The sequence below is a fragment of the Sinocyclocheilus rhinocerous genome, unplaced genomic scaffold, assembly GCF_001515625.1.
Source record: "Sinocyclocheilus rhinocerous isolate Xijiao unplaced genomic scaffold, SAMN03320098_v1.1 scaffold8, whole genome shotgun sequence".
Lineage (NCBI taxonomy): Eukaryota > Metazoa > Chordata > Actinopteri > Cypriniformes > Cyprinidae > Sinocyclocheilus > Sinocyclocheilus rhinocerous.
In genome coordinates this window covers 2,780,001-2,792,648 of record NW_015666800.1, presented here as the reverse complement: position 1 = coordinate 2,792,648, position 12,648 = coordinate 2,780,001, and the positions used below count along the sequence as shown (strand labels likewise).

General features: G+C 37.7%; 1 protein-coding gene and 1 pseudogene across 3 annotated transcripts in view; both read left to right on the top strand.

The window, feature by feature from the left end:
* The window catches only part of LOC107733192 (receptor-type tyrosine-protein phosphatase epsilon-like), a 10,610-nt pseudogene extending 1,044 nt beyond the window's left edge, over positions 1-9,566 (top strand).
* A 545-nt stretch (positions 9,567-10,111) lies between these two features.
* Positions 10,112-12,648, top strand: part of LOC107733121 (BTB/POZ domain-containing protein KCTD3-like) — a 10,261-nt gene continuing 7,724 nt past the window's right edge. For 2 of the 3 annotated variants that reach the window (XM_016544619.1, XM_016544621.1), the window contains exons 1-7: positions 10,112-10,489; positions 11,027-11,080; positions 11,400-11,445; positions 11,584-11,657; positions 11,748-11,806; positions 11,944-12,024; positions 12,132-12,287. In XM_016544619.1, the coding sequence (XP_016400105.1) occupies positions 10,416-10,489; positions 11,027-11,080; positions 11,400-11,445; positions 11,584-11,657; positions 11,748-11,806; positions 11,944-12,024; positions 12,132-12,287 (544 nt within the window). In that variant the 5' untranslated portion in view covers positions 10,112-10,415. The remainder of the gene's footprint in view (positions 10,490-11,026; positions 11,081-11,399; positions 11,446-11,583; positions 11,658-11,747; positions 11,807-11,943; positions 12,025-12,131; positions 12,288-12,648) is intronic. The other variant, XM_016544620.1, reaches the window with a different exon arrangement.

Sequence of the window (12,648 nt, the reverse complement as noted above, 5' to 3'; positions counted from 1 at the left end):
AGACCCGCTCTGAGTGAGCTGTCATCAGTCCGCCATTGTTTCACCGCCGGAGCAGATGTAGACAAGAATGACTCCTAACAAGCGACTGAGGTGTTGTTGGATGTAATAATGAACATAGCAGTCGTCATTTACTTCCGACATCTGAGCCGCTGAGATGCAGTGGATTATGTTTGTTTTTGAAGGGAATGCGCCCCCGATCTACATAAATGCGTCTATGTTCGCGCGAATCATTCGTGATCCAGCCTCGTCTACAGAAGAAGTGAGTATAAGGTTTTTTAATGAATCTTTGCAAATCGCCTTTCCTAATAATGTGCTAATTAGCAAGTTTCACGATGAATACAGCTAAAGTAAACAGTCTGTGAGAGCAGCTCGGAAGAGAGGGGCGGGGTCAGCATAGCTCATTAACATTTAAAGGAAAATGCTACAAATCTGCATGCTCTGAAAAGAGCTGTGACAGACAGGGGTTTTTACACTACCATTGAGAAATTTTAACCAAACTATGTTACAGACTTTTCATTAAGACCCTAAAGAATCATATCAACTTGTGGAAAATGGGCATCCTATGACCCCTTTAAACATTATGACTTTGTTTTATTTTTTATTTTTTTCAAATATTTTCAAATCACGTTGTCTTTTGAACCCCACTGTATTTAATCAAAAGTTTATTATATACTGTATGTCACATGATCATTTTTGAGATGCATTTACACACAATACCTTTTTAGATATAAAAGCGTGATATTTGGGGTAGAAAGTCTTGTCCTAGTTTTCTCAGTTGCTGCTGGTTTTGTGCGCTAGATGGTACCATATCTCCAGAGGCTGTAACTCTCTGGACCATTAATTGAAAGTAATTTTAGTTTTTAGATTTGTTCATGTAGAGTGAAGATTTTTACTGAATGGCATGAGAAAAAGGTTTTAATATAGGTTAACTGAATCTCTTGTGAATCTTTTGGACATTTGAGTGTATTGCAGTTATTTAATCTATTATCTGGACACTCAAATAGTTGTTTATTTGTTGTTTTCTCTTCTTACCTGCAGCCATGATGGTCCTGTTTCTAGTTTCAGCAGCTCTCATTTCAAACAGTTCCTCTCATGGAAACCTGACCACAGGTATACCATCTCCAGATATCTGTTTTTCATTCAAAATGATTTATAAACAGGCCGACACATAATCTGTATCCAAAGAATGTCTGGAACTGGAACATTGCACATTTTAAAATATGAAAATGCTTGCATCTGCCAAATTGAGTGAAGTTATATCCAATGTTATCCAGTTTAAATCCATTCTGCAGAATTTTTCCTTCTTGAATAAAGCCTGCAGATTCCATCTGGGCCTGCTGAAAAGCCTGTGGAGAATCTTACTTCACTCACTTCCATTGTCTTTCTCTCTGTTCAGAGTCTCCAGCGCCTCAGGGCTCACATGTCTTAGCCTCAGGCCTCGTCACCTCTCTCCTGCTCGTCATCTTTCTTCTCCTCATCGCCTACATTCTGAGGTAAGAAAACACACATACCCCAAAACATTCTATCCGAAACAAATAACACATTATACATTATATACAGAGATACAATGAAATATATATGAGTGAACAGCCCTTTTTTGACCCCCACTGTACTCAGCTCTAGGCTTTTATAAGTCTGGCCTACAGTGTTGCCAACTGCTGTACTTCCATTCCTTTATTAAACCTCTTTGACCAGATAGGCCTGTACGAATATCTGTTTGTAGGCATCTAACTAGATGCTCTCTTTACATGAAAAGTGCTCATTTGTCTAGGCCAGAAATTGCTTCCTTGCCACTCAGTGGTGGAGCAAAGCTTCCATCATTATCACAACATCAGCTCAGCAGTTACAAAATAAGAAACGGAGCAATTCCAATAGGGTCCTCACACCATCGGTGCTCGGGCCCTAATAATAAGAAACGGAGCAATTCCAATAGGGTCCTCACACCATCGGTGCTCGGGCCCTAATAATAAGAAACGGAGCAATTCCAATAGGGTCCTCACACCATCGGTGCTCGGGCCCTAATAATAAGAAACGGAGCAATTCCAATAGGGTCCTCACACCATCGGTGCTCGGGCCCTAATAATAATCATACCGCTTATAGATTCACTTTCTCTAGGGCTCCTCTACATCTTGTTTGAAGTACTTACAAAAACTCTCACCCCTCACTGTTCCTTACCTGCACAACTAACACTCGTTCCCCTCTAGTGTTCTTCTAGAGTTGTATGTGAAGTGCCAATGACCTCAGCACTGCATAGTTTCATATAGACCACAAAAATATTAAGCAGCACAACAATAGGAAATGCTTCTTAAACACTAAGTCAGCATATTCGAATGATTTCTAAAGGATCATGTGACACAGAAGTCTGGAGTAATGGCTGCTGAAAACTCAGCTTTGCCATCACAGGAATGAATTACTTTTAAAAATATATTAAAATCAAAAATAGTTATTTTAAACTGTAATAATATTTCACAATATTACTGCTTTTAGTGTATTTTGATCAAATAAATGAAGCCTTTGTGAGCATAAGGGACTTCTTTAAAAAAAAAAAAAAACCAGCCCCACACATTTGAACAGTTGCCTACTATTCCTGTTCACATCTTACTAACATGATTTGTATCCAACATTACAAAAATATTTGCAAATATAGTGCAAATACTTTAATACCCTCCATCTGGAATATTTACATTATTACATTCTTTTTGCCAAGAACATACATGTACAGTACATGTTCGTTTTTATCTTGTACCATTTCCTGGATGTGAAATACTCAAACATGCCATTTATTTTATGTTATATTACATTATTTGTTAAAGATGAAGTATGTCATTTCTGGGCCTCCAAATATAACTGCAAAAATAATTGCAGGTCTGCCCAACTAGCAGTTACCAAGGTGTAATGATGTGTAATTTTTTGGATTGATATTAGACCAATCTACATTTTGATGTAACCGACTTCAATGATGACAAGTCTTGAAAAAAAAAAATATATGACTAACTTCTAAGACTAGTCTAAGCTTTTTATGCAACTGGTCACAGGTTTTCAAATAGGTTTCTGGACACTCCCGCTGTCCACCATTGGTCGGTACAACAGATAGCCCCACTCCAATCTCACACCACTGGTTGTGATCAAACAAACAAAGCAATGTTTTGAAAGATAGAGCCATAGAGGCACAGTGTTTACCCATTTTTTAGGGAGTCAGCCTACAAAAGGCGTATAGTTGTTGCTGCCTTTTCAGCCGAGAGAGAATAAATTATTTTAACAAAATAAAATAGCACACTTCACCTTTAAGAGTATGTGTATGCGTATGTGTCTGTTTATGACTCTGCTGAGTTGCTCCAGCAGCAGCTGCATGTGTAGGGAAATGTGAAAGCAGTTGTGATGGTGTGTCACAGAGTCATTCTCTCTCAGCTGCTCTGAGGAATCAGAGCACCAAACAATCTCCCATGAGAAAGAACTTTAGATTTTGGTGTGTATTGTGAACTTTGTAATTTTTACTTTTTGTTTTGTTTTATCTCTCTGTAAATGTCTTACTTCAAAATCTCTCAGGTTTAGAGAGCAAAGGAAGGATCTTGTCGCCTCGGTTGACAAAAAGTTGCCAAATGGCTTTTTGGAAGATCAAGGTATGTTTTGATTTGTCAGATTTTTTGTTGTCATTTTGTATTAAGCCTATATTTTTAGAACAAAGCTTTTAGAACTTTTAGAAGGCATCTGCTTGAGAGATATAAAACAGTAACAGAAAGAGAATGTCTCTCTTTCTGCCTGTATGTCTTTCTTCTTCTCTCTGTGTCAGAACAAACGGTGGTGCTCCTCCCCAGATCACCCTCTCCATCAAAGCGTTATTTCCCCATCCCTCTGGACTCCCTGGAGGAAGAGTTTCGCCTACGCATGGCAGATGATGGCAAACTGTTCAGAGAGGAATTTAATGTAAGAGCTTAGACACACACAAACTTTATCATTCTCCACATGAACACTAACTCCATTTTGTTTTCTTATACACACATACTGTTTTTTTCTTCTGCTGCTTCTCTTTTACAGTCTTTGCCTTGTGGTTTTGGCTGTGGTACCTTTGAAGAGGCGAGTAGAGAAGAGAACAGAGAAAAGAACAGATATCCCAATATTCTGCCCTGTAAGCATTCCTCACTCTTTCATGGACACTTGCAAACTTTACAAACAATGTGAAAGAGCTTGTTTTGTGTCATTTAGGTTTAGTATAATTTTATAATAGGGGCTGTTAGGATTTGAATGGAGGAAGTTGGTCCCTAGAGTTTAATAAAACACATCTCTTCATTTCCTTCTCAGATGACCACTCAAGAGTGCTGCTTTCACACATAGATGGATATATGGGCTCTGATTACATAAATGCCTCTTATATAGATGTGAGTACTTTCTCCATGCTTTTGGGAAAAAAAATAGGAATTACTTCCTGTGATCTAATATATTATGTAAAATATTATTATAAGACTGTAATACCTTATATATAACACCTTATATAATGCCTATAATACCTTATATCTTGACATTGTACATTAATGAGTCTTAGGATTGATTCATTAATCTTTTCTATAGGGCTTCAGAGAAAAAAACAAATTTATTGCAGCTCAAGGTATGCACAAATAGCTTCCCTCTTCCCCTCATTTAGAAGGTAATTTAATCAATCAAATGTAAACCTTCTAACCTTAAATGACCTTTCATTCATCTATCTTTTGTTTCTCAATATTTTGTCTTATTTTCAGGCCCAAAACCAGAGACAGTGGGAGATTTCTGGAGGATGGTTTGGGAGCAGAAATCTGCCACTATAGTCATGTTGACCAACACAAGAGAGAGAAAAGAGGTAAGAGAAGACATCGCAAAGTAACACCAGAGAATGAGTTGATAAGTGTTTAACATGCAGAAAGTTATAAAAAAGGGACAATATAAAAAAGAAATCAAAACAAAACACTACTAATAAATTGCATTAATCAAGTATTCGGTTAAATATCTGTGTGTGAAATGCAGGAAAAGTGCTATAAGTACTGGCCTGAGCAGGGCTGCTGGGTCTACGGCTGTGTGAGGGTGGCAATGGAAGATGTCACAGTGTTGGTGGACTACACAATCAGGAAGTTCTGTGTGCAGCATGTGAGTGGTCATTTCCCTTAGAAACATTACAGCATCAGTAATCAAATGCTCTGTATACTATACTGATATACTAGTACACTAATTCTCTTGACAGGTCTGTAATTTAGTAACCAAGAATATTTTACACTCTTGTGGAATCAGCCAGGCCATTAAACTGAGTATTTGCTGTGCTATTTATACGTGTTTTGAATGCAAACTGGTGTGATTTTGCAGCATGCTGCTGATGGCTGCAGACCTCCAAGGTTGGTCACTCAGCTGCATTTCACCAGTTGGCCTGATTTTGGCGTACCCCTCTCCCCTATTGGCATGCTTAAGTTCCTCAAGAAAGTCAAGACTGTGAACCCTGCCCACGCTGGACCAATCATAGTGCACTGTAGGTAAGACTGCTGGCTATTCTTAAAATATATTTGCCTACAGACTAAGGGGTCATTCACACAGAATGCATTTTTTATTGCCCTGTGGTACTTTTCCATTAGGGCTGCACAATTCATCAAATTTCTAATCGCAATTACAATTATGGATGCCATGCCACAATTACGTAATCGTTCAAAGCGGCAATTAATCGTTCAAAGTCCACTTATGTTATTCTGCACACTTAAGATATGTTTTTTTCTTTCTACATGTTATCTTAAGGGTTTTTCCATTGTTTTAGTTTTAGTATAACATTATAATGCCATTCATATTTGTACTTTTTTTATCATTTAAAGAAGAAACCAATCCGATGTATATTTGACATTTGAGGCTTAATACTATAGAAAAGCACTAAAGGTTTTTCAGTTAGAGTGTTTTCAGCTTGTTTATTTTCATATAAAAATACGGCATGCAGTTGCATCAAACAATAGTATAAACATCATTCAATGTAAATTGTGATAATCGTAATTAATAATCGCAACTACAATTTCAAGGGAATAATCGGCAATTATGATTTTTGTCATAATCATGCAGCCCTATTTTCCATTGTTTTTCTATGTAAATGCGCTAGATGGATGAGTTTGACCGTCTTGTGTCTTTTTGCAGTGTCTCGCACATGACGTAGTGCTCTAAAAACGCAGCACTCAAGTTAAAAGTTCAACTTTTAAAGACCTTCTGTTTTGAGACCTTTTGATTTTCCAATTCCACACGTTCTGTGTGACAGGCCCCTAAGAAAAGGAATGTATATAATGTGTTATATACAACAGTCAATTAGATCTATAGGGATGCCTTTGAGCATGCTAGTGAGTTAAGAGCTATTTATTGGACAAAACAATTGAAACCGTGAACATTTAATCTATAAAACAGTCTGAAATGCAAAGTATGCAGAAACAACCACCAACACACACATCTTAAGGCTCAGCTGTTAAACGGCCCCCTCATGTGGGATTGTTAACGCCTCAGCCAGAACCACCAGAATTTCCCACTTGTTAAAGTGTGAAAAGTCCCTCATTGCAGTGAAATGGCAAACTATAACTTTTTCTGGTATGCTATACAGTAAAAACCTGCAATGTTCACAGCATTTTGAATGTTAATATAAAACTGATCCCATGTTTAATTGAACTGAGATAATTATCTAGCACAAAATAGTAATTCAAATGGATAAACCCTGCAGTTTTTACTACATTATCTCATTATCCCTCATTTCATGTCCTACTTCACATCTCACGACTCATCTCATTTTCTCTCTGTATAGCGCTGGGGTTGGCAGGACTGGGACGTTCACTGTGATTGACGCAATGATGGATATGATGCACGCTGAAGCGAGGGTGGACGTGTTCGGCTTTGTGTCCAGAATAAGAAAGCAGCGCTGTCAGCTCATTCAAACAGATGTAAAGGAATTTCTGCAGTCCCTCTGCTGTGTTTGACTCATTTCAGCAGTGACTGGCCACTGATATTCCTCTCTTTCGCCCACAGATGCAGTATTCGTTCATTTACCAGGCACTTTTGGAGCATTACCTGTATGGTGACACAGAGTTAGACATCGCTTCTTTGGAAGGCCACCTCCACAAACTCCACAACACACACACACAAATGGACCGAGTGGGTCTGGAGGAAGAATTCAGAGTAAGAACCACATCAGTTACACTTATTATAGGATTTGCTAAGCAATAGCATGGAATGATCTCATGATTTACTATGAACATACAATGACAAAAATGAAGTGTTCTTTTTAACACATTGTTTTGTTTGGAATCTCCTCAGAAACTGACTAATGTCCGCATAATGAAGGAGAACATGAGAACCGGAAATCTGCCTGCCAACATGAGAAAGAATAGAGTACTGCAGATCATCCCATGTGAGAAGAGGGATATATATTTATATAAAAAGATTAATCACTTCTTTCTTTCTTTCTTTCTTAATGTAATCATTATCCTGTCTTATTACCAGATGACTTCAACAGGGTAATATTATCAATGAAAAGCTTTGCAGGGTTATAGGCAGAAGGATTACTTTATAGCAACTCAGGCACCTTTAGCTCACACTGTGCAGGACTTCTGGCGCATGGTATGGGAGTGGAAGTGCCACTCCATTGTCATGCTTACTGAGCTGAAAGAGAGAGAACAGGTACAGTGTAATGTTTATGCATTAATCAACATAAAGAAACATGCAGTTACTCTTCCAAATTTCTATGTCCGAAGTATTCACGCATTCATTCCTTTCCAACAACTCTCATTTCAGGAGAAGTGTGTACGTTACTGGCCAGCAGAGGGCAGTGTTTCATTTGGAGAGTATGTACTGGAACTGAAGAGAGACACACTTTGTGAGACTTTCAGCATTCGAGACATGCTGCTGTCATATGCATCAGTGAGTTAAACGTGCAGTGAATTTGACCATTTTATTGTCCATCACACGCTTCACTTAGGAGCTTCCTTTATTTTGCTCAAATTGATGCTAAATTGGGCTGTTTGCAGGAAAAGCAGACCCGTCTAGTCAGACAGTTCCACTTCCATGGTTGGCCAGAGATTGGAATCCCATCAGACGGAAAGGGAATGATTGACATTATTGCTGCAGTGCAGAAACAACAGCAACAATCTGGAAACAACCCTATAGTGGTGCATTGCAGGTACTCATACACTCTCTATATCACTTACACACACACATAGTCTTTCATATTGTTCAACAGATTTATTTTTTTTGTATAAAGTTTGTAAAACCTATCATAAAAGTATGTTTTGGGGGGGTGGGACATCAGTGCTGGTGCTGGTCGGACTGGAACCTTCATTGCCCTCAGCAACATCTTAGAGCGGGTCAAAGCCGAGGGGTTACTGGACGTATTCCAGACCGTGAAGAGTTTACGCACTCAGAGACCACATATGGTCCAAACTGTGGTAAGAATGTGAAACACTATGCATAGTTCACATAGATCTGATGGCTTCACTATTTTATTATAATATGTAAAATAGCAATAATAATAAAATAATAGAGAATGAGTAGGTATTTTGACTTTTGACTGTCATTGTTTGAATTATGATATAATGTAGTTCCATTTGTCTTTTCAGGAACAGTATGACTTCTGCTACAGAGTTGTGCAAGATTTTGTTGACATCTACTCTGACTATGCTAATTTCAAATGAGTGCAGCGTACCAACACACATTTATATTATATATTTAAACTGAAGAATTTTACTGTGGCTTAGTGACCTCCATGCACTTGACATTTTCCTATTCTTGTTATATGCAGTAAGGTAATATTTTGGAAATGACCAGACTCCAGTGGCTTAACCACGTCAAGTCTTTTGCATTAAGTTTTTGTTACATTTGTGTAAGTATTCAGTATGAAAAAAATGTTTTTCTTTTAATTTGACCATAATATTTAATTTGTACATTAACAAATTTTGTTTTCTACAAAGTTATTTTTTCTTTAAAAATTGTTCACAAGAGTGTAAAGCATTCCATTCTCAGTATTTGTTCCTTCTATTTATCCTCCAGCTTGATTCCCAGAAAAATTCTGCATGGTTATTTGTGTGTACCAGTGTACTAAAAGTAATTAAGACACTTTCAAATTTGAATTGTATGGCAATTCTTGGCCAGACTCTAATTTGCATCAGCCCTGATAAGTCACTTATGCCATATACTTGCTCTTGACCTCAACATCACCTTCACAACCTGACTGAGATGTCCAACCACTTAATGAACTTTTAGCAGTCTTTAAGGATTCTGTGATGATAATGCTGTTTATTCCTATGACTTTTCAAGCCAGTAAAATACCCAAGAGGCTAAAACTGTGACAGGGATACATATATGGATTAAAGCATAAAACATTCAAAGGAAGTAATAAATCCACAATGATATTGGGTTGAGGAATTAATACATACCATAAACAGGTTTAGTGACATCTGTGAAACAACAAAGGAATAGTTTTCTTTCATTATTCCCTACAAACACTAAATAACTTGTGTGTTTTTGTCTGATTGTTTGAACAAGGTCAGGTAAAAAAAAATTAGAAAATGAGGAAAGACATGCCTTAATCCTGAATAACACCATTTTTTGCAATAAATGTTTCAATACTTGTGCCTGGGTGTGTGTGTGCAAATTATTTTACTATAAAAAGTCAATATAAGCAGCTTTTAGTAGCTGCATACTAGTTTTGCAGGTTGTAATACACACCACTTTGCATTTGATATTGTTAATGCACAACAGGTTTGTAGTGCACACTATGTAGTACATCAGTTGTACTGTAAATTACAAGCAATTTGTCCCTCGATAAAGACGTTTTACCCATAAAGAAATGAATAATAGGCTACATGAAACATGTTTCATGTCCACTCACACGAGATGAAGACTCGGTAACCTAATACAAAAGCGCCTTCATCTCATACTAGTGTATTTTAGTGTACATGTCTTTTTATAATTACATTTTAAGTGTTGTTAATTTCTTTATTTGTAAAAACTTAGTAATTAGCTAAATAATAATAACAATAACAAAAGTGAGTGCACCTTTAAGACTGTAAAATGAGAGAAATCCAGCTTTCTCAAGACACACCCAAAACACTGGGCGTGGTCTGCGTCCTGTGATGAGTTCACAGCGTACTTCTAGCATCGCTCTATGGCGTCCACAACACTGAACGTAGCGATCCAAAGTCCCAAATGCTACAGAAAATGGCCTTTGATAGTTGAAGGCCGTGTTTTGAGTTGTTTATTAAAGCTCTGAATATGGAGAACACTGTGTACGAACAGCTCCATGTCATACGTCCTTCTCGTGACGCAGAATTTATGGGTTCGCTGGGTCGCGAGGAAGAATAAAGAGAATCTTGAGGACTCCCGCTGGATCGATGCACAAACTGGATAATCAAATAGCTCCTCGCTAACCGTACGGAATTGAAGGATGGCTGGAATTATTGGGAACAGTTCAACATCTGGAATGGGTGACATCATCCAGCTGAATGTCGGAGGAACGAGGTATGCTGACGTCATGACGTCTTTACATGAACGCGGAGTCAAAACAGTTTTATTTGAGATCAAAGGCTCCGTCACTGTGCGGCGGATTTTGACTTTGATGTGACGCCATGAGCGTTAATATGTAACGGTAACATAGTGTGTCCGCTAATCATGTTTTAAACTATAAAGCACATTTTGAGCTCAGACTACACGTCTTGAACATTACCATAACAGTTATTACGTTACATAATGCGAGTAAGACTATTCAGTTCCTTATTTCATGCAAAGCTTTTACATGTTCTACAAGATGTCATCAGAATGTCCAAAAACCTCTAAAATAGCATCATAATTTTATTAAAAATATAAACAACTGAAGAAATACCCTAGTTAATACCATAGTTATTTAAGTTACTATATTAAAACTGCAATAAAAAAAAAAAAATGACAATGACATTGAACGCTTCTTACTGTAGCTGTAAACTGGATGATAGATAAGCTCACCCAGTAAAAGAGAAATGAAAAGTGATTGTATCTAAAATCTTATCTACATATTTTCAGATTTAGCACGTCAAGGCAGACTCTGACATGGATTCCTGACTCTTTCTTCTCAAGGTAAGATAAGATGTCTGAAGCGGCAGCACCACAGCCTTGTTGTTTTTCTGCTCAAGTTTTTTTTTTTTTTTTGGACTGGGAGGAAGTTTTGAGTTCTGAAAGTTGAAATATGCTACATCAGTCTTAATAGTTTAAGGGAAATTTTGATTTGTCATGATTTGTACACTTTAATAGAAATTCCAGAATGATAACACAGAGATCCTCTTTGTATGCATATTTGTTAAACCTCTATCCATTCTTCTTGAATAATAAAACTAATGCAGTTGTTGTGTTATGGACATTGCATAGCTTTGTTTGTGTAAATGTGTTTTGTGCCTAGTTTACTTAGTGGAAGGATATCAACACTACGGGATGAAACTGGAGCCGTGAGTAGAAGTCCTAAAAAACAGTTGTACCATTTATTGTGGGTTGTTTGTTAAAAAAATAATAATTTAAAAGTTTTCAGATGCAATAAAATTTGAAATGTTATCCAGCTCTGAATTAGATCTTTTCTTTTCTATAAGATATTCATTGACAGAGACCCAACAGCATTTGCACCCATTTTAAACTTTCTTCGAACTAAAGAATTAGACTTGAGGTGAGATATAACATATGCCTAATTGTTATCCATTACATATCCCCAAAATATATAATTTGACTTGTCTAATATTCCTGCTTTCTCTGATAGGGGGGTTAACATTAGTATCCTACGACATGAGGCAGAGTTCTATGGTATTAGACCCTTAGGTATGGTATAACTGGAGTGGATATATTTATTAAAAACTGTTGACAGTAAAAACAAATGTGAGTGAATTAGGTGCAGCACCTAATTTATGCATGTATAATTCTTACCTTCCGTTTCTGTTTGTCACCGATATGGTTAGTCCGACGCTTACTGCTTTGTGAAGAACGGGAGCGATCATCATGTGGAAGTGTGTTGTTTCATGGCAACCTCCCTCCACCAGGTAGGGTGAGAGTAGATCTGTAGAAGAAGGAGAAAAAAAGAGTCATTGTTTCATCCTCTGTGCCAAATATAACACATCAGGATGAGGCTGGTATTTTTGTCCTTCAGCTCTCCCAGCGCGGAGCAGTGTAGGTGGGAAGGCTGCAGTTGTTGCAGGTCCAGAGGAGCGCTCAGGCCCCAGTGGCGCGGAGGGGGGTTACCCACGTTCCTGCCCTCAGTCTTCTCTCCCTGGACCCTCTGGGGTAGATGGACCTCAAAGACTAGGTGAGTAAAAGGTGTGTGTGTGTGTATATATATATATTCCATGGTCTGTCTAAATACTGGATTTTGATTGGCTGGCAGGTATGCAGTAAAACCGTTTAATGAACAGGTAGTTGTTCCAAGTCAGTTCTATATTAATGCGCTGCTTTAATTGATGCACACTAACAAACAAGCATCACTCGCACACACACACACACACACACACACACACAGAGAGAGAGAGAGAGATCGCAGATTGTGCTGCACACACACATAAACTTGTTGTAAACGCTTCCCCGTGATTTTCATTAATAAAATAGCCTAGATACTAGATCGCTACATTATATTCCCCAGCAACGAGGTGGTAAAATCGCTGTTTTTGAAG